A 23,317-nucleotide genomic window follows, 5' to 3' on the forward strand; every position below is an offset into this window, starting at 1 on the left:
AAAGTTCCTTTTGTTGGATTCGAATCTCGTGGTGTTTGTCAAGGATACAAGCTAATTCAAACAAACCTGTCTGTAAAGGAATGCTTAAAAAAGAAATATCCCGTAAGCAACGAGATATCTGCGTTCGCCCTAGCTGCAGTGTTAGCAGTGTTGGCAGCCATTTAAAGACAGATCACTGCCTGTTTCCTTGTGGGAAACACTCCAACTCACCATGTTAATATTCTCCCCCCCCCCCCCCCATTCGCCCTAGCTGCGTGGCTTATACTGCTGACAGCCATGCATCTAACATGCAGATCACTGCACTCAGCAGGTGCTATCCAAGTAATGAAGCGGCAACAGTTCCTCCCCTTCCCCTCCCACCCCTCCAAGATGTAAGTTAAAGTTGACACAGTACATGTTGCCAATATGAGTATCTATAATCTGGCTCTGTGATATGTGAATCAATGCGTAATCACTCGTGGATGGATGATATGACGGATATAATGATTGAAACGGATGAAACGCATGGAATGCATGGAACGCATGGAACGGATGAAATGAATGAAATAAAAGAATGATGAAGTGGACAAAGTGGACGAAGTGGGTGAATGGATGAATAGATGGATTAATGAATGGATTAAATTGTCGAATTACGATCTACACTTCCATCTGACAGTGCGATTTTGATTCTTAAACATGAAAATCTTTTGATGTGTTATTTGCTGTTAATCTTGCATCTAATTGAAGCAACTCCCAATTTGGTGGAGCCAACATTTATTAGCAATATCAAATACGACTTAAACATTGAGAGGAAAAACGGTACGACAGATGTTTCATTGCGAAAATTCACCTTTGATTCCGTTGAATTTCGCAATGTTCGGCTTTACATGCATGATATAACATACGACGCCAATCGTCTGTAATGAGTGCGATACGCAACACACAACTGCTGTTAAAACTAGCGCAATACAATTTTACGACGCTTCATTTAAATCGAAAGCAGAATAGTTTGACCTCGAAAGGCTAACTAATTGCATTAAAAGAAACAACTTTCAAGAAAAAAATCGATCATCATCACTTTTATTCATCAATTTCTTTACTTTGCCATCGAATATTGAAAAAGTTTTATTATTCTGTTAGTGTTCAATATAACTTATATAAAAAGACGAATTAACCTTATAAATAATGAAATGACAGAAAAAAGTCGCATCTGTGTTCTTTTTTTCACCTACCATGAAGTTAATAAGCATGATTTTATGAGAACTTGTGATCAATTGAACTGTTTCCCGCCTTATTTTTATATCAGATTTGGCACTATCATTTTACAGATGTTTCACGTAACCTCGAAATAACAATGTTCAGTCGGACATGTGTTATCAATTATACATTATTAAGCAAGTAAATGAGTCAATGCCTTTCACACATAGGAAGCAACAGTTACTTGTTCATAAAGGAAAAAGGTTTTGAGCAGATGATCACTGCCCGTTGACCAACTCAAGAGAAAATGTTATAAATCAGCCAGAGATTAACCGTAATTGATACAAAGATGGCGTCGTTCCATGTGCTTGCCTTATTAGTATTCATGGTGGTTGGATATGCTCATTCTTACTGTATTGAAGGTAATATTAATTCTTGTTTTCGTTTCAACGTCAAGTGAACTTGCTAGAAAACCTAAACGAAAGTAAATCAGCAATATACTGGACAAACTAAAACATTTTCTATGCATTTAAACCAAAAGTAGATGAGGAAGCATTTATTTCAATGTAGTTTTCCATATCTCGTCGCCTAGACACCTTTTTGTTGCATAAACCAGACGTTAGAGGCACGTCGTCAGAGGCCAATACTTCATTATTTGAATTTAGCCGTGACTAGTTAATCTGACTATACTTTAATGGCTATGAGACATTAAGATCGACAAATCTATCAAAATCTGTTCAGTTCCAGATGCTTTTAAAAGTGAGAGGTGATGGGTATCTCTTTCATGTGAGGTGGATCCAGAATTTTATAAAGAATCCGTTGAAGCCGACTTCCATGTAGGTTGTGTAGCTCCCCCCCCCCCACCCCCACCCTTCCCAGTACACATTAAAAGATATTTTTCAGTCCCTCCATGGTGAATGATGAGACAAATTTGCTTATGAGTTAGGTCTATTATTAGGTATAAGCTTGTTTTAGTAGACTATGTCTAGTACAAACGGTTTTCAATGTCATCATGATGTGCTCCGCTGCTTGTACGAAGTTAATGTATGAAGATATATAGCTAGGCTAGTATAAAGATATATAGCAAGGCTAGCATAATATGTTGGTTTACATTTATAATATTACACGGGCTTCATACTCTTGTAAGTATGTAGTCATCGTTGGTTTACTGGAAAAGTTCCACATTGTCTACTATCAGAAAATCCTGCTAAATGAGTAACATCTTGAATTTGTTGGAATATCTTTATAAATAGCAAATTGTTGACATATTTCGATGAGACTTCATGGAAAGAAGAGAGTGACACTTGTCAATAGAATTCCTTTGAATTTCATCTAGTTAGATTTTTAGGCTATCCGAACATAAAAAAAGGAAAAAAAGTTATCTGCAAAATTTGGCACTAGCATTGTTTTGAATTACATACAAAATTTCGTAAAGGAACTTCTCAAATTAGATTATACAAGCCAGAAAATTCAGACCATAACTTACAATACAATATTGTAGTGTAGAATTTACATAGAAATGTAAACAAATATATTTCAATTGCGTAGTAGAATGATCTTGTGTTTTTACATTTACAACCTTAAATATATTTTCAATAATTCCGATTGTTTCAGTTTACATCGATCCACCAGTTGGCCCGGAGAATGCCCGTTGCCAGCAGGATTTTTTCAGCAGTAGCCACCCATGTACAGAATGCTCTTGCAACGAAAGTGGAACAAACTACAAATGTTGTTATTAGTAAGAAAAATTTAATAAAATGTTATGCAATCTTTGTCACATGTGCCTTAGTCATTTGCTTTAACGTGGAAGTTCTTTCCATTGCACTTAATCTCCATTTTGATATATATTTATATATATATATATATATATATATATATATATATATATATATATATATATATATATATATATATATATATATATATATATGTATATATGTATATATATATATATATATATATATATATATATATATATATATATATATATATATATATATATATATATATATATATATATATATATAGATATATAAGAACAGAACGTGAGACTTTTCGTACCAAATTATCGGTCATTATAGTCACTTTAAATAGCAATGTTAATCCAGTTCGGGTAGTCATAAAGCCGTTCGTCACAACCGTTCCGGCATATGACATTTTTCCAGGAAGAAAGGTTTTGCAAATGAAGGAAGTAGTTCAAGTTCAGAACATTTAGTTTCTCGGCTTAGACGAGTTCAGCTTAATTTCAAATTGTGACGAAACAAAGACAAAATGAAATCTCCTGTCAATAATTGATTAAGCGGTGAAAAAAAGAAGAAGAAACCTCCAGGTTGTGTTCATCACAATGGGGCGGTCATGCCGCTGTCATGTATACCCCAATGTGCGTGCTTCGTTCTGTTTACGAATCACTTGGAGGCGCTCATGATCATGCGAACACGCCGAGTGAAAGTGTCTATGCCGACGCGCCTCTGTGTAGCTAAACCGACCGGAAACGTGTTTAGGTCACGTGTATAAAACAGATAATTGTTTGACTTGCTTCACACGATGCCTTCTTCAACAGTTACCAACTAACGTATGGTGATCGACTCATGCTACCGCTGTGTTAATGCTGTTGATTGTATCCCACGATACTAAAACTCATAGCAACAGATTGCCAAGTTTCGTGGAACTAGATATGACCGAAATATTAGCGCCCTCAATTGATATATTTTTGCGCGCGCGATTGCAGAGCCGCATTGATAGGAACCAAGGACTACTCACCATTTAATAACCATGACAGATTTAGCCTTCAGCTTAATGTGTTAATATTTGTTTGGAATGATACCATACTTCGTAGGGCATGTGATTAACTTAAGGAAACGTGGGCAAGCGCTCGGCAGACAACTTTAACTGCCCTTGATAATTTCTCTTTGGTAAATTTGATGATATTAATTTTATTCATTTAACTTTTAACCTTGTCTGCCTTTTTTACAACAACCAAAATAACAGACTTATTGTAGTTCAGACGTCTTTTATATATGTATAAGATATTGGTAACTATGTTCTTTAAAGTCATATCTTCTCTATACTGATTTGCAACCTTGAGCGGAAATTTTAAAGATAGATCTAAGCAAAATACCCTCATGTATCTTCCACTACAGCTTTTGGTGTACCTTTCCTCAACTCCCTTCTCCTCATGCTGACACCATGATTTTGAAATGTGACTATATATGTATTACAAGTTACAACTATGAATCTATTTGTTTTTCTTATTTCGTATCCACAGTGACACCGCCTACAAACCTATCGTGGCAAATAATGAATACTGTGACGTCATATTCGACCAAGAGAACTGCGTCTATACCACCAATACTAAGTCAACAGACTACCCGGACGCCTGCACCGAGAAAGGAAAAATACTCTAGGTTCAAGGTCCGAAGCGTTTCTTGTAGTACTCGAAATTGCTTTTACTCGGAATAGACAGTAAACCTTTTATGTGTGCTAGGGGTTGGGTGTGTGTGTGGGGGGGGGGGGTACACGCAAAAAAATGGAGTGTTGAATTTTAACACTTTCCAGGTGTAGCCGTTCACCCTACACCTGAAGGGTTACTCTGACCCTGAGTAGGGTTACATAATTTATGTAGCGTGAATTTTTTAACACCTGCAGAAGTGTACTTTCAGTTCGAGTATTCTGATTGGTCAAACCTCCCGTCAGCTGGATTCTTAGTGTAAGTACCACCGTACCGTGAACATCCATTTACCGTACCTAGCAATACTTGTACCAGTTTGTCGACATTTATCGTTACTAAATGTACTATAGTAACCACAGCCATATATACGTTCAAGCCACAAAACGTTACGTACTCAGTGTGCGATAACGAGCTACAATGGCATGAAAATGACGTTATAGGAGACTGGGGCCTGGAAGAATTGATTGAAAAATTCGAAGGTATGTTTTGATATGATGTAAGTGTACGTGACAAGAACGAGATATGCTTAGAGACCCACGACTAAGCTGGGTAGACGAATGCATTTGAATCGCTTGCGTTACGTAGACCTAACGTTAAAGTCATACTATAAGTTAATATAATAGGCTAGCTGCTGTTTGTCATAGTCAACTCATAATTGTCAACGAATCAGTGTAGCCTACATACAAGTAAACATTAAACGGAATTGCCTTCGGACGGACGGAGGACTTTGGTCTAGGCCTTTATTGTAATCTAGTGCATTCTATTCCTTTTTGTGCGTTAACCGTAACTTCATATACCCTGCGAGTCACTTTTTTAAGTAGTACTACTAGGCCTACTAGGCCTAGTACTAGTAGTAGTAGGGTATACTTAGGCTATTTCAAGACAATGCATTTTAAATAGCATCGGGCATGGGCCTATAGAGCACGCTGGTACTATGTTCAATAAGGGATAAACATATATTCATGTAATGCAATATATAATTACCACTAATTGCCATTTTAGCTTGTAAGTTGTAGCAAGTAGGCCGAAGCTGATGTGGATTGGTGATACTTTTAGACCTAGGCCCAACTATAATTTAGCTATCTTATGGAAGTGATCTAGCTGTTATAATTCATATCAATCTACACAATTGCATACAGTGGGAGTGAGCATTGCTTTAAGCATTGTTAACATGATGCATTGGTTATAAAAGTTGCCTTCCTTGTCTGATGAAAGTTTAATGCAAGTTCCTGTTTTGACAAGTAATCACTATAGGCCATCTGGCTTTCTAGATTCAAACGTACTTGAAGAAGTTAGAATCACAACTGATTAAATTGTGGGCATTTTTTTTAGGAATGTTCATGTTTTGTGAGGGGTACATGTAAAAAACTGCTTATGCTCCAAGAAGGTTTTAACACAACTTCATTATGATGGGAATTTTCTTTTCTTTTCTTTGTTGTTACTTAGGAAGCATCAACTTGGAATTCTATTTGCAAAAGATTTCAGAAAGACCTCAGCAATATGTGTAACTTCTTGGAGGAAGCAAAATACACCCCAAGCAGTCATTTGTGATCATCCAGAGACATGCCCTACCCCAGAGGACATTTATGAAGCCATTGATGTTTGCTTCAAATTATTCTACCTGTTAAATCTGAATTATACCAAATTGCAAGTCTCGGTGCCTGGGAATTTTTCCAAAAAGTTGTCTACAAGTTGCCTGGTGGTGTGAAACGCAACCAGATTCGAGATTTTTATGCTCACCGTGCCGACAAAAAAGACAAAGTTACTGCAGTTTAGCAGTTGTCATAGACAGAACTCCATGTTTCCTCATCTTACGGATCAGAATGTATGTAAAGTTGTTGCTTATTTGGAATTTTCTTTGGGAAGAGTTTTTTCTTTGTGTTTAATTTGGAATACCAAAGGCACGAGCCAACAACAAAGACAAAGTACCTGCAGTGTAGCAGTCATCATAGACAGTACTCCACGTTTTCTCATCCCACGGATCAGCATATATCTAAAGTTGTTGCTTATTTGAAATTGACTTTGGGAAGAGTTGTTTCTTGCGTTTAATCTGGAATACCAAAAGGCATTTGCCAACAACAAAGACATAGTCACTGTAGTGTAGCAGTCATCATACACAGCACTCCATGTTTTCTCATCCCATGGATCAGAATTTTTCTAAAGTTGTTGCTTATTTGAAATTGACTTTGGGAAGAGTTGTTTCTTTGTCTTTAATCTAGAAACAAAAGGCATGTGCAAAAAAATAAAGACCAAGTAACTGCACTGTAGCATTTGAAAATGTTGGCACTTTTAAGTTGACTTAATTCCACAAGACAATACTTTTATAGCCTAAATTGTTCGTTTTACATTTAATGGGATATAATAAATGGACCTCTGGAATAGGAAGGTAGTAGAGTAGAAAATCCCACATTCTGAATTGTTTGTGTTGTCATTGCTTTTTGCTCTCTCTTAAATGTAACTTTCTGCTGTGAGCGATTCAAACATGCATCCATATTGTTTACCTAATTACTAGGTAATAATTAACCTAAAACCTGTATAAAATATTTACTAAACGGGTGCGATGTAAACTTTTCTGGCAAATTTTACATAACAGTATTGTATTTGCGTTACATAATAAACATGTAAAACTTTACAAACCAGCAGTTAAATATACATCCAGAAGTATAAACGAGAGAGCACTATTGTGTGTTGAGAGTCCATTAAGTATCATCTTGACACAGATGACAAATGAACACCATATGGTGGTAATTCTACTCACTGAAGCAGAACTTTGACACCCAGAAGGCCAAAAAATGTGCACTAGAGTGTTAATTATACTCCCTGAAGTGCAATTTTGACACCCAGAAGTGCTAACAAATGAACACTTTATGGTGTTAATTTTACTTCCTGAAGTGTCATGTTGACACCCAGAAGTTTTAACAAATGAACACTTTATTGTGTTAATTTTACTCCCTGTAGTGTACCTTCAACACCAGGAAGTGTTATTTTGACACTTGTATGGGTGTTGTTAAGGCAACACTCGCAAAGTGTTATATTATGTTACACTTCTGAAGTGTTAATTTAACCCGGTGGGTGTTGTCCCTAATCCAAACAGGGTGGGGTGTTAAATTCAACACTTTACGATTCAAATTTAACACTTCATTTTTTTGAGTGTAGTGGCAAAAAGCAGTAGCAGAAATGACGTAATACAGTGAAAGGATAGCCTTTTTAAAACTTTTTTGATTACCCAATGCTTTTGATTTCCAATCAATATTTTAAATTGTTTATATTTAAATTGGTATGATATCATTGTCACGTGTACGTAAAAGAAAACTGAGGTAAAATAACGAAATATCCGCCATCCACGATTACTAAAGGTACTAGATTGCATATGATTTATGTTAACCCTTAATTTAGTTGTATTTATTCAAAATATTAATAATAATAATAAAAAAAAATTGTCCTTAATTTCCATTTGCGAAGCTAAACTTATTCTTTTCAAGTTAACGCACAGTAATTGACATTAAACCTTCTTATAATAGAATTGTGAACAACACCCCCCTTCATGATTACGCAAAATGTATTATATACAACGTGTATTATCAAACTACGCACAATGTACAGTAACGTGTAACAGAAAGCACACGAATTACTTAAGTGCAATATAGTATGTGGCGCTATGTACACATTTAGTTAACTTTGCTCACCTGTAGAAGGGAGGAAGCCATTTGAGTAGAAAAGTAGTCATCAATGAAACGCAATGGAAATATATCCGGATTACTTGTCTGTTAATACCATTTCTTGATGAGGAAGGGTGCGAGTGAGGAATGGCGAAACTGCTAATAGGAAACCATACGATTTGATAGCTTCTAAAGTTATAATGTTATCAGTTCTCGTTTTGATTATTACCTCTCTGAATGTAAATCACGATCTGTTGATTATTTAACGAATAAACTTAGATCTACAAAATACGAACTTTGGGTCTAGAGTAGAACTAACATAAATGAAGTTACTATAATTCCTTGTTGAAATCATAATCACCTCCAGTATTAGCTTACTGTGACCATGATAATCTTAACCATACGCACAAGAACCTCAGATGCCCACAAACTTGGAACTAATATTTACTATTACAAACAACAGTTGGACTTTGGCTACCGGCGATGGAAATATTTCTTTCGCAAACGCAATACACATGGATATATAACTTCCATTGTGTGGCGGCGCCAAAGCGGCGCTTGGAGGATATTTACACCCCATGATCCCTCCCAACCCCATCCCTCCGAAGTCGGCTGCACCCCCCCCCCAACCTAGTCGACTGCGGTAAAACAAAATGGCTCTCCGTCACGTCGAAATTTCCTATATTTGGGTACAATTACAACTTCCGTGAGCTTCGCCCCATGGATCCCCTCAGGGGCTAAGAAATACATTCCAGTGAAATTGTATTCCATTCCTTAAGCTCCCGTATACCTGCAATATAACTATATGAAAGGACTGCGCCTCCGTCCCTGAAATTTACACAGAAATTAACTTCCTGCTTCTGACAAGAATTGAATTTCTCTCTCTCTCTCATATATATATGTTTGCTACTGGACATACACGCTGACACTGAGATAGGCCTACATTACATAGAAATGTATGTGTAATTCATCTTCTGACATGTATTTTTGAGTTTCAAGATCCCAAGATCCAAAGGTGAAGAAGAACGTGTTAAAAGTCATGCAGCTCCTGTGGGTACTGCACTCCCATCCAACTACACTGTACAGTTGTAACTATAAATCAAAATGCCGCTTTGGGGGTTTATTTTTCGAAACGTTGCTAATCATGTCACTGCAGTCGGTCGCAAACATGGTCCGGGGAATGACGTTTACCATAGTTCCCACAATTTGATTGTAGTATATTATATATATATATATATATATATATATATATATATATATATATAACCATTAATATGATACATATATATATATATATATATATATATATATATATATATATATATATATATATGTGTGTATATATATGTATATATATATATATATATATATATGTATGTATATATATATATATATAGATAGATATAGATATATATATATATATATATATATATATATAGATATATATATATATATATATATATATATATATATATATATATATATATATATATATATATATAGATATATGTTTAATATTAATTTAAGTTGTAGTAAGTTGGAAATTCCAGAACAGTGAACAAACCTTCAAGCCTCCACCGGGATTCAAACCCGGGCCTCTCGCTGTATTTGCGGACACCCTATCCCCTAGGCTATGAACGCTGATTGTATGTCCAGAGGTTCGAAACCGGTAAAGAAGGTCGTAAATCCACTGTACGCGTTTTGTCACTTGTCACGAACAATAAAAGTTCTGTTTGGTGACATATTTGCCTTACTCTATGGACCAAACATGATGCTAACCAACTCGAAATCATTTGTGATTCCTTAAGCCGGATCTCGAAAGAGATACTCTGAGCCTGAACCGCGGTGACTACGAAGTAATCCCATCAGCGAGGGACAGCAAAGTGACTCTCGTCCTCCTGCTATACCAAACATTAATATTAGTTGGTAAATTAATACCATATAAAATATAAAAACCGCTTATTTAATATTAAAATGGCAATTTATCCAATATCTCGCACTTTCCTCTTCTTCTAAATTACACAAAATAACATGCAATCATGGTAATGAAATCATTTGGTATAAATTCCCACAATATATGTATGCACGTTATGACCGCCGCTGTTTATAGTTTTAGTTCATAAACTAACGGTTAACTAGTATAACAGCTATAGATTGATGTTACGTAGTTCGGGGTAATAAATTAAGCACACAGTGAGTTATGTCATGCGTCTGTTTGTTTATTACTTCATCTTCCTCAAAACCTCAACCGATAATATCCAGCTTTCTTTTCCAACGTCCACTATATTCTTGTACACAACACTGTCATCTCTATCCTAAAACACCCTAAGCTTCTCCCTTTCCTTTTCTCCGTTCGTGCTTCTTCTTCTCACCTCACAAAAGCCACAGCCCAACTGCCTTCAACCCTTCTACCCTCTTCTCCTCATCTCTAGCTTTTCCTTTAATTAAAATCTTTAACGTAATCACTAAGATCCCTATGTAACAAAATAACAACCACACCCTGTACCTCCGTTTACATACACATTTTACAATAGTGAGAATTAATCCACGCATAAAACAACTCTAGCATCTGAACTTTAATATCTTACAATACATTCAAAGATATAGACAACGTACACAAGATATACACAATATTTGAAGTTATATGCAATACACTCAAAAGATATATAGCCTATATAGATATATAAGTTAATCTGCAATAACTTACAATGTCTTTCAAATTGGTACAAAAAGTCTGACTTAGTGCTCTTCAAAGACCTGACAAACAGTATCTCTAGATTCTGCTGAGCCCATCAGCAGTATCATTTGAACACCCCCTTCTGTACTGCACATCAAAACTGGGCTGTTGTAAAGCCAATGACCATCTCAACAGCCTATTGATTGGATATTTAGTTTTCTGCAGCCATTTCAGGGCTTGGTGGTGTGAGAATTCTGAAACTGACACCCATCAGATAATACGTCATAATCTAAACATCCTACTTCTTCATCTTCATCTGTTTTGTCACTGTCCCCCATGCCTGAAGTGTCACTACTGATTTCATGTACCACACCAGTTAGATATAAACACTAAGAGATTTGAATATCTTGCTCTCTGTTGAAACAAATCTTTCACAAGTAAACATGTACAGCCCTCTTAGACAATTTTCAGGCAACTCAATTTCAAAATTGTCCCGATTTATCCATCTTTTCACAACTTACGGTCCTTGCCACTTGTTGTCAAACTTTGAAGGACCCTCTGGAAGAAATACCAATACCCTGGGAGTGGCATTCTTGTAAAAAAAAAAAAACATTTTCTTTTGGCTTTTCCTTGTGTTCTCACTACCATCTTGCAATAGTTTCGGGATGCGTTTGCACATACTCAGCAAGTGTGTTACCACGTCATTGGGATCACTATCAGATGATACCCACGTGTCTTTAAGAATGCTCAGTGGAACTCTAATTTGTCTACCATATAGAAATTCAAAGGGAGCATATCCTGCGGTAGCATATCCGACTTCCCTTTAAGCGAACCAAAAAAAGGTAAACACTCATCCCAATTTGATCCTCCGTCAGGGACCTCATCATCTTTTTGAGAGTACCATGAAAACGTTCTGTTGTACCATTTCTTTGTTGATGCCTTGCTGAGGTACTGCAAATCGATTTCATAACCTTTGACATAAGGTTTTTCCGTTGATCATGAACAATTTCCATGGGTAAACCTATCTTAACGAAAACCTGTATCTGGGCATCCACAATTGTTTCTGCTCTGGTGCAAGGCAAGGGGATAGCCTCAGGATACCTGGTGGAATAATTCACAATGGTGAGCAGGTACATATTCCTTTTCCTAGTCCTTATCATTGGGCCAACTATTTCTATACCTATACGTTGGAAAGGTGGGCCGATTATTGGCATAGGTAATAATGGGTATTTCGAATTTGTATACCTTTATTAATTTTTCTGACATACTTTACATATTCTACAGTAATGTGATACGTCTTGAAATATTTCCGGCCAATAGAAATGCATTCATTCATTCACAATATTAATACAGAGAAGTTAACTAAGTGGCAAGCCATATCAACTGCAGGGAAAATTGTGAAAGGAAGCACTCCAAAAACCAGAGGGCTTGTCTAGTAGAGCGCTCCCATAAGTAAAAGAGAGAACAATACAAGAAAATTGTAACACCTATATTCAGCCGCACACCGACCCAACATGTATAACCAACCCGTTTTTAAGGAGAAAACACAGTTTCGGTTGCAGCAACATCTCATGGATTAATCTGAGGAAATCCGACTTATTGTTGTACGGTACCTTTGAAAACAAATGTAGCTCCAGACAGGGCCAGGGCAAGAAAGCCATACAACTTAATCCAACCTCAACTGAAATCTACTTACATCGAAACTGTAACCGTATGTTCTACAGTATGATACCATATTTTGTACCAACATAGGCGGGGGTTACAAGGAAATTTCAAGGCTTCATTCGCGATTGACGTTGGGCAATGTGCTAATACATAGTAATATATTTATATGTACTGATGAGAACTAAACAACAGATCTTATGACACAAAGTGGTGATTCATCTCCACCGAAAACTTCAAATTAAAGCTTCTCTAGAGTAAATTGAATTCACGAGATTGAAAGAGGCTTCCGCTCTGATAAGGGGGTGGGAGGGGCCCTAGCTGAGCCTGATCATCGGTGGCTAGAACTTTCGAAGAAATCCGGTCGGCGCGGACAGTACAGTGACTTGGTTGGGTTCTAGTGTAGATTTAACTTCCGTTTTTCTGCTTCCATCTGTTGCAAACTCACGTAATCCCGTAAACATTAATATATAAAACCGGTTATTTAATATTAAATTTGCAAATTTATCCAATATCTCACATTTTCCTCTTTTTCCTAAATACACAAAATAACATGCAAATAACTTGGTAGAAATTCTCACAATGTACGTTTCCATGTGATGACCGCCGCTGTCTTTAGTATTAGAAAAATTCACGGTAAACTGGCATATCAGCTATAGGTTTACAAAGAATAAATGTACCAAACTATGTTTCAAATCAAACATATCGTTAATTGTCCAACTGAGAACTGTTAGAGGAAAAGATTCATTATGATGTCAAAGTAGTCTGCTAACATTCTAATAATTTTAGCCTTAATATGTCCTTTCGATATTTTGTGGAATGTATATCATACTCAATCCAGCAGTACTAGCAACATATTGTATAATATTATTTCAATAACAGACCATAGGTGTAGACTTTTCCCGTATCAGCAGTGGCTATCAGTACTTTCTCCTCCCCGTCTGCACCAAATATCGTCAAACATGAAGCATCCTCATCCACTGGTCTTGTTGTTAAAAGCTGACCGCCATCTTGACTGTACTGTACCAGGATATTACTCTCATCGAAGTCTTTGTCTCCCCATAACATGTATATGAACTCGTTCTTGTCTGTGCAGACCCCATAAGGACACCAGTCACATTCATCAAGATCTGGTTTGGAAAATTCATACATCAGATTACTCTCTGATCCCTCCATGGAGACTGCATAGGCTGTCTCACCATCATAGTCACACACAAGGAGATTACCTCTATGTACAGTGATATCAGTCACAACTTTAATTACATCTGGTAGTTTAATGGAATGACAGTACTTCAGCTGATCAGTAAAAACATAGATATTTCTGCTCTTAGTACCAACAATGATGTGTTTGTTGACAGGATCAGTCGTTACACACTCCAATCCAAGATTTGCTGGCCAGTTTCCAATGACGTCACCAACATTCTTCGTGACAAATGAACCTTCACGAATATCATAAATACCGATTTCACAAGGAGTACAAGCTGTTGCAAGTTTGTGTGGAGATAGAAAACAACAGTACAGGCACTCATCTTCTGTTAATTTTATCCGATGCTGAGTTTCTAAATGTCCGCTCTTATCAAGGACAGTGATGTGGGGAATGTCATTACTAGCACCCGTGATGACAATTTTACCATCCAAGGTACTTGTTATATCATCCATGTACCAAGTTGCATCCTTTGTGAACCCCTCAACTTTAACTACAGACTCTTCGTGTTCACTGATCGTTACGTTTTCAAATAGACATTTCGTTATGTCACCGATTATAAAATCAGATAAGGATTCTATATCTGGGAATTCCTTTTTCATTTCTTGTATCAGAGGTTCACATGCTTCTCTAATATCAGGGATACACTGAGCGTCTGCCCACTCGTCTTTAGATGCAAGAATAGATGAAGTGATGGTTGTAAAGTTCTCGTAACGTTCAATAATCTGCTTACAATGATTTGATATTTTTTGAAGCTCATCCTTCTGTTGCTTTGTACGAATGTCTATATCTAATGACAATTCCTTTACATTGTCATCCAAAATTTTGAGCTTTCCATTAACTCTTTCCTCTCGTTTATCGCATTTCGCATTAAAATCTACAGACTCTTGATCATACTTTCTTTCTGTTTGTTTTGTGATTTCTTCATATTTCTGTTTCACTTCACTCAACTCTTTTTCCTCCCTGACACTTATTTGTAGTTTTTCATCATCCCTTCTGTTGTTTATATCCATCAAGCCATTTTCCCTTTCAGTAGTGACTTCTTTCTTATCGTCTTTGAGCTTGTACAATAGTTGTTTTTGTTGGATTTTCAAAGTTTCCGTCTTTTCCGCGTTATTTTCAGATAGCTTTCCTATAATTACTTCAACCTTTCCAGGTAACTCGTATAGTCTACTTTTCAGTATGTTTATTTCAGTCAGTTTCGATTCAAGTAACATTCTTTCATGACTTGCTAGTTCATTGACTTCATGTAGGTCATGCCCTTTGTGTTTGCTGTAGGTACACGGTACACAAACCGGTACATTTCTACATGTGCTACAACACAACTGTGCTTGTTGTTTCACATGAATATGGCACCTTGGGTCTTCCGTAAAGGCTGATAATTCTTCTAAAGTGAGGTTCATTGCTTCTGCGTTTGCTAATTTCAGTATGTGTGGTTGATGATCTTTAAGCATTCTACTGTCCTTGTGAAACTTGTAACATTGCTCGCATAAAAAGTCCCCACACTTAAAGCAATATGCAAACACCTTATTTTTCTTTGAACAGCTAATACATTCCTTTAAATCTCCGTTATTGACAGACTTTTGCAAGTTTAAGAACTCAATAACACTCTTCATGTGAAAGTCAGTCTTGAATCCATCCACTCCTCCCTTGGGTACTTGGCAGACTTGTGTACACATTGGACATTCGATTGTTCCATCATTGCTTGCTTGGATGACTTTCTTCAAACAGAGACTACAGTATCGGTGAAGACAAGGTAACATTTTCGGTTCGTTCAACTGATCCAAGCAAACAGAACACAGGAAGAAGTTCTCTTTCAATTCATTTAGAGAGGTCGAGGTAGCCATGGTCCTTGTTAACGATGTGTATTTGTCTGACAGATCTGTTATAGGTAACAAGAGAAAGACAAACCTAAAAAGTGAGAATCAAAGATCAAATCAATCTTTTTTAATATCATTTATCCACCAGGTATGATTTCTATGCTTCTACGCCTTGATGGGACATGCTGCTATTGTATGTGTGTTAATAATTCAATACAATATTCTGAAACATATTGGAGCAGAGTTTACTGGTTTTCTGGGATGCAACTGGCCATATGTTTGACAAAATCGAGTGAACAAATATAGCCAACTGTATGAAGTTACTGTTATTTTATGACAATATAGAGTCTGTATATGGGTAGGAAATATGTGGGTTATATTTCCTTGGAATCTCTTAGCAAGCGTTAAATAGTTGTTTTATTTTGAAATGTTACTATGAATTGATCGACACATAGTCCTTAATGCTAGTTCATAAATGTCTGTGAACTAGCACATCAACTTTTACTTTTGAAGTGTATTTTGTGGTTGAAAATTTACGAAAGAATAATAAAAATCTGAAAATGCTGGGGCGGTCAATGATAGCGGTCTATGAAACGCTATTAAGGGACATGGGTACAAACACATTACATCCACAACACCCAATCCACACCTCCCCCCCCCCCTCAACACAGACACCCCCATGGATACAATATATGTACAAGAATTCCGTTAGAAATTACCACCCTGCTACTACATGAATATTCAGAACAATGTTCAGTACAGCAACAACAACTGCTCCAAATTTTTACTGCAAATTAAAACCCTCGAATGGCCTATAACTGAGGGAACAAGTCCCTCTCGTACCCAACCGGCATATTCCACTATAATGAGTGGGGTGTATTTAACCTTTGTACCGTATCGGTTGTATTGTATTTGTGTATAATCTCACACAGTTGTTGTACTGAAGCCTTGGTTTGCGTTATGTACGTGGGGTAATTGCAGAATACCCAGCAACTCACACACACACACCGGGCTTGTTAAGAACGACAGTATATTGTTTACAATAGTGACTCTTTGTCATTCAAGAGGGTATTCTGTAATTAACCTATTACTTGGAAAACGATTACAATATAAGCAATATACAGTTTGGCAGTTCAATATCCGAGGTATGTCTTGAAACCGGTCTCAACACTATTGACTGTATGGTTAGAGGTAACGCTATATTATTGAACCTTACCTATCATACCATAACGTAGCAGTCCAGAGGTACCTCAGAGGTGTGACGTCAATTCTGATGAAGCTGTCATATCCATATCATTCACTAATCTTTCATTGGTTTGGAAATGCAAAATGGGCTCAAAATCCTCTTAACGTTGGTTTGTAATCCACACCAAAACTGGAACTTACCGGTATTATATACAACGTGTATTACCAAACTACACACACTGTACAGTAGCGTGTAACAGGAAGCGCACAAAGTACTCTGGTGCAAGATAGTATGTGGCGCTATGTACAAATTTAGTGAAGTGTGCTCACCTAGAAGGGAGGAAGCCATTTGAGTAGAAAGTTGTCATTAACGAAACGCAATGCGATTATGTCCGGATTATTTTATCTGTCAATACCATTTCTTTTTTATGAAGGGTGCGAGTGAGGAAAGACGAAGTGTTGATAGGAAACCATACCACTTGAAAGCTACTAAAATCATAATGTTATTAGTAATCATTTTTATTATAACCTATCTGAAAGTAAGTCACGAATTTAACGAATAAACTCAGATCTACAAAATTACGAATTTTGGGTCTATTTCCTCCCCTTCCGGTAATTTTGTTTTCATGTGATATAATTGCAAGGTTGGAGAATTTGGAAATAGTATAGTCATACCATCATGTGCACGTTTTTTTTTTATTAAGGGGAGGTGGGCGGGCGAGGCCTGGTTCCTCGAGACTTCCCCCTGACTTGTATATATACTATATATAGCATGATTTTGGCAGGACACACAACTTTATATCAAAGTTCTATGTTGTTCATGTGACCAAGTAATTTTATGTTGCTGTTGTGTTTCAAATATCAAATACAAGTTCAAAAAGAGTATAAAAAGCATATGCAAACAAAGAGAATCGAAAACAAGGAGAGGAAGTTAATCCAAAATCTCATTTTTGTCCTTGTTATACCGTATATAAAGACAGAAATTATTCACAAAACACTGTTGTTGTTACTAAATCGAAATACGCCACGAGCATTTTAACCACCATGTCTCTGAGTTAGTCGTCCTGCTTGTCAGTAGGTTGTTGCTACTACCTCGTTTATGACTTCTCTTACTACCAATCCCAGTCCATTAGTTGCTCTAACGCCGCCCAACTCCATCCCTGCCGACAAGTCTATGAGTTACCCACTACACCCATATTCAAAAGTGTTCCACCATCTCACTGGACCTTTCCCAATCGTACCACAACTCCCACTCCCGCCAGCAACATTACTCTCACTGGCACCCCACCAGAACAGCACCGCGCCCCACCTGCACCCGCTCCCGCCTGCACCTGCTATCTATAATATGTTTATTTACCTAGAAACAATCTCCCAATTCTCACTCGCTTTATTAATTAATACTGTTGATTCCTGAATCAGGTTTAAGGCTTGAAATACGATTTGTCTCTTAAAAAAAGCAATAATTTCAGTACTCAACCGAAAACGGTTTTTGTTTATTACGAAACAAAAGATAAAATAAGATGTATAAATCAGAGAAGTTTGTTGTATGAATTCGTAACTGAATGGATGAGATTTGCTTTACGCACACCATCCTTCTTACGCCTACCATCCTCCTTAAGCCCACCATCCTCATTACGCCCCACTACTTTGCCCTTCCGTTCGATGCAAAATATGAATGATAAAGATATATGATAAAACATATAATATATTTCTTCGATTCTTTTAATCACAAAATTTAGATGTTTTTCTTTTCATGTAAATTTACGTCCTGCGCAATACATATTCATTGTCCTTGTTAATCGTTTAAAAAAATAATCGGAAAATATACAGTGACGTGCGCAAAGGGTGGCAGAGGTCATCTCATCCCCATTCATCCTCTCCCCCACCATCGTCAGTCTAGGATCTTGTACATTCAGTCGGGAAAGAAGAAGACCACGCCTCCGGGCCCAGGATTCCTGATATAGATCGTAGATCGAGGCAGATGTACAGGTGCTACCACCCTCCTCTCAACCTCAAAAAAGACAATTCAAAATTAACTAATAGCCCATTGTTCGTTTAGAACTACCACTCTACAGCCAGATACGAGGGGTCAGCAACCCCTCTGCGGCCAGATCTGATGAGGCAGCCTCCCAGTGAGGGGTCAGCAACCCCTCTAGGGCTAGATCTGATGGGACAGCTTCCCAGGGAGAGGTCAGCAACCCCTCTATGGCCTCTATTCCTTGAAGAAAACTATCTCGTCTTTGCCTAGTTGTTCCTTCTATCCATTGACATATCCCTGTGTTCATTACCCTGGTAGTCTTAGTAATCCATATCTCTAAATAAAACTCGAAAGGCCCATTCCATTCCATTGACCCACTCCCCCCCCCCCCCTCGTTCTCGCCTCCCGTGTATTCGCTTACTGGGATCTGTTCTTTAGCCAACGAAATGTCACACTATAAATGTTATATACATGAAAGTATAGTCATTCGTATACAGTGTGTCTAATCACATCAATTCAAACCTGTACATACATATTTGGCCCAATATACGTACGTATCGCTCTGTTCAAAATGTAATCAAATTTATATTGCTTAATAATATTACGTTTTACGAGTAAAGATATATCTAAATTGATACTTTCAGTGTATGTTACGTTCGTTGATATATATATATATATATATATATATATATATATACATACATATTTAAATTAATTAAATATTTTAATTAAAATATTATAATTAAAATATTTTAATTAATTTATCTATATACATACATACAAGAGCGAGACAGGACTCAAAGTTAAAAAATATCATCCATCTATCCATCCATCCATCCGTCCGTCCGTCCACTTTGTATCACGTTACATATATATAAATTTATCTGCTCTAAGTGCCAAAAACAATGCATTTTTGAACGGAGCAATTGTCACACACTGTACATCCAGATCTGCTGGCCAGTTTCTGATGACGTCATCAATATTGATGACGTCACGAATGTCGTAAAAACCGATTTCATTAGGATTGCAAACTGTTGCTCTTTTGTCACGAGATACAGAGCAACAGTACCGTGTCGTGTCTCTCTGCTGATGTTATCCGATCCTGCCTTTCTAATTTTCCTTTTCTATTAAAGCAGCTTTTTGCGTCCATTTCTATTATTTGATCAACCTCATTGATCCCACGCTGCCATAAAGACATACATGACTGCTTATCTACTTATCTATTCAAATATAACCTCAAATGGTGGAATAAAAGTCGAAAACTTTATAACTTTGAACGTTGTTTTTCTCGAAGAGATTTTCCGTTAGGATCGCAATAAACCCTACCCATAATATGAATATTTAAATTCTATGAACGACATTTTAATAGACCCTCGCTGTAGATCGCAGGAAATTTGAGCTGTACTAGTGACTTTTCCAACTGAATTCCTTTGCTAGTCTTGGCAAATTGATTACGTAACACACAGGCTGACGTTCCAGACTAATAACCTTGAGAGGTGAAGAAGTGGGCAGTGACGAGAAATGAGCAGCAGTCTTATTAAAGGGCGGATTTGCAAAAGATCTAGTTTAAGCAACGGCTCATAAATCACTGGGAAACCTGTTCTGCGAAAGTGATGACAAAAATTGCTAAGTTGTTCTTGCAAACTTATTTTTCCCTGACGACAGTTTCGTAACAAACGTTGCGTTAAGTGTTGTGTAGCCACGATTTTGCGATGTAACATTAGCTATTCCATTTTTATGAACACCTTACAGTCACTTCATACAAATAATGTTAAAATATGTTCAAAAGACTTCTTGTGAAAGCAGATGTTAGAACTAATTTCTCCCAATCCTCTGTAGAAACTGTCGTAATGTGTTTTACATGATCGTTTACTTCTTCTGCAAGAAGTTGCTCCCCGCTTTGGCTATATTTAACTACATGACATTTTTCAACAGAGGGAAGTGATGAATATAATATATAGATATGCCCGCTAACGTCTGTGGTAACCCCTCGTGGCCACCAACTATCATCGGGCTTTGTAAACGTAAGAACCCGCTCACATACTTTCTCATCAAAGTTCACTGAGACCAAAAATGCCTTCTTGACAACTTGATCACAAATCAGAAGAAATTTTCCATACACTTTCATCACTTTGGGCCAACTGATCTCCTGAGGTAATGTCATTTGGAAACGATATTCCAAGTTATCGTCAAATACGTATACTATTCTGCTGTTCTCCATTCCAACAATAATAAGACCACTGAGGGCGTCTGCAGCAACGCAAGACAATGACATATCAGATGTGTGACCTGGCACAATGTCATGTATACTCTTTTCCTTGTAGCTGCTGTCTAAAATATTGAAAATTCCAATTTCATGATGACACCTTACTGTAGCAACTCTGTAGTCTGACAAAGAACCACAGTAACATCAGGCGCTTCCATCAGTCGAGTCGGAAATTTTCAACGTCGTATTTGTTAACAATTCTGCATTCAAATCGACGGAGATGATATATGACGTATGACTTGTTGTTTTACCTGTAATGGCAACCGGCAATGTCATTGATACACCATTGACCATCATCATCATAACCCGGTAAACTAAGACTTTCCCGTCTCGTGAACGATAACATCCTATTCCTGTGATCCATATTTTAAAGCAATCAGTAAAGAGTTACCTATCGTCATGAAATCAGTGATGCTTCCATCTGTTCCAATATTTCCATTTGTATTAAAAGGGAACGAAATGTGACAACAAAATGTGGTAACAGGCTGAGATACTCTAAATAGGATGTCTTCTTTGTATAAACTTCGTATGGTGGATGATGTAAAAGGCAATGCGATGTAGGAAAGAGATCATTTAACCAATGGAAGTCAGTGAAACTAATGGCACTATAGCCGACGATTACATTTTACTTTTCCAGTTGTTCCAAATAAATACGAGACTTAGATTTCTTATCGAAATAGACGATCCATTTGATTGAATTTCCTTAGTAAAAATCCATCTTCATGTCATTTAAAACAGAAACCCGAATCTGCACGATTTTACAGACAATGGTGTCTGCAGTTAGCTATCGATTTATTTTAATATTAACTATATAATAGATATATGGCTCACGACCATTGTATGCTAGGTCAATAGAAAATTGCACACTACACCGGTACTGGTAAGCTTCGACGCATCCTTCCCAAATTTAAATCAATAAATGTTAAGATGCCTTGCTCGCTCTCATATGTTCTATGGAGTTCAAAATATTTACATGCACAAACATGTAAAGAACTGTTTCAAGTATTGTCAAAAGAATATGACTTCACACGATGGAGTTCAACAATTATTGCAGCAATAGGGGAATCCCCAATAACTATCTCGACTACATATAGGACAGACGGCGTTCCAAGTAAGTAAATATCATGTGATAATCAATAGTTGGCTATTGCATAGAGGTGCCGCCATACACACATTGTAAAGTTTGGAAGCAACTCTCTGCGGTGATATTATATATAATACAATGTTCTAAATAGTATGGAAGTTTATCTTACATTATATATAGTGTTTGTAATGATATCGTACTGTTAATATTGTAAGGATTACATATTACAGAAATTATGACTCAATAAGCTTACTAAAGTTATCAATGAGAACTAATCAGAATTGAGCTGGACTTGGAAAGTAATTATAGTTTGTTGGTTTCTGTTCTGAAGTATGGCGTCTTATTAGCACTTCAAAACAAGCAATGGTCTATACGCAAGCGTGTTGCCGCCACAGACCTCAATCCAATACAACCGAACGTTGGTCCGACTCCTGGCCACTCTCATTTCGCGATTCGTGGTCTCAGCACCAAGAGCCAAAAGGGAAGCTATCCTTCTTCAATACTTCAGTAAGTAGAAAGTCCCAAGGCTTGATATGTTTCGTCATACGGATGACTTTGCTCAATCCAAAGAAACGTCAAACATAGACTCCAACAACAGCCAGCGTTGTAGAATCAACGTCAGCAGTATGAAACCGCGAACTATGTCTGTAACTGAATGACAGGGACAAAATGAGTAGATCAAGTCAAAAACAGATAATTTAGACCATAATGTAACAATGACGATTAAAACGACTATACATCTCTTCTGCCGTCGATTGCCACCTAGTCTACGTTTTTTTTCTTATGGCCCCAAATCTTTTTTTCTTCGCACCATTATCCCAAATGATTAGTCTATCAACTTCAGACACAATATAGTTACCACCTCTGATTGTTTTAATTTTACACAAATATTTGTGCTACTCGGATATGAATCTCTTGGTTCATATTTAATTGACGCCATCTATTTTCTATGTTGATCATTGTGATGACAGTGTAACTTGTTTTGCATGCGTCGAATATTGATATAAGGGGCGAACAATGATCATTTGACTGCTTAAACATTCATAACATTGATTGACAATTAGAACATTGATGGACTATTATAACACTGATGGACTATTAGAACATTCATGGACTATTAGAACATTCATGAACTATTAGAACATTGATGGACACTTA

At 36.9% G+C, this 23,317-nt stretch overlaps 3 protein-coding genes across 13 annotated transcripts in view; 1 reads left to right on the forward strand and 2 right to left on the reverse strand.

The window, feature by feature from the left end:
- LOC139984132 (uncharacterized) overlaps positions 1–23,317 on the reverse strand; it is a 73,149-nt gene that overhangs the window by 36,619 nt on the left and 13,213 nt on the right. For 5 of the 10 annotated variants that reach the window (XM_071997866.1, XM_071997871.1, XM_071997869.1 and 2 more), the window contains exon 3: positions 17,483–22,810. The exons of 1 other annotated variant lie outside the window; for it this stretch is intronic. In XM_071997866.1, the coding sequence (XP_071853967.1) occupies positions 22,799–22,810 (12 nt within the window). In that variant the 3' untranslated portion in view covers positions 17,483–22,798. Of the gene's footprint in view, positions 1–17,482; positions 22,811–23,317 lie in introns of those variants that run through there. 4 more of the 10 variants (XM_071997872.1, XM_071997870.1, XM_071997867.1 and 1 more) reach the window with 2 other exon arrangements.
- LOC139984141 (uncharacterized) lies at positions 1,434–4,685 on the forward strand. The gene is made up of 3 exons (XM_071997887.1): positions 1,434–1,598; positions 2,791–2,914; positions 4,442–4,685. The coding sequence occupies exons 1-3, from the start codon at positions 1,526–1,528 to the stop codon at positions 4,578–4,580; spliced, it is 336 nt and encodes a 111-aa protein (XP_071853988.1). The 5' UTR covers positions 1,434–1,525; the 3' UTR covers positions 4,581–4,685.
- Positions 11,572–17,364, reverse strand: LOC139984119 (uncharacterized). Of its 2 annotated transcripts, none has more exons than XM_071997838.1 (3): positions 16,872–17,364; positions 13,507–15,708; positions 11,572–12,061 (listed from the first exon to the last, which is right to left on the reverse strand). In XM_071997838.1, exons 2-3 carry the CDS (start codon positions 15,671–15,673, stop codon positions 11,982–11,984), a joined length of 2,247 nt encoding a protein of 748 aa, XP_071853939.1. In that variant the 5' UTR covers positions 15,674–15,708; positions 16,872–17,364; the 3' UTR covers positions 11,572–11,981. The 2 variants fall into 2 exon arrangements, with proteins under 2 accessions (XP_071853939.1, XP_071853938.1); XM_071997837.1 differs by having other exon boundaries at positions 16,863–17,359.

This window comes from Apostichopus japonicus, chromosome 17, assembly GCF_037975245.1.
Source record: "Apostichopus japonicus isolate 1M-3 chromosome 17, ASM3797524v1, whole genome shotgun sequence".
Classification (NCBI taxonomy): Eukaryota; Metazoa; Echinodermata; class Holothuroidea; order Aspidochirotida; family Stichopodidae; genus Apostichopus; species Apostichopus japonicus.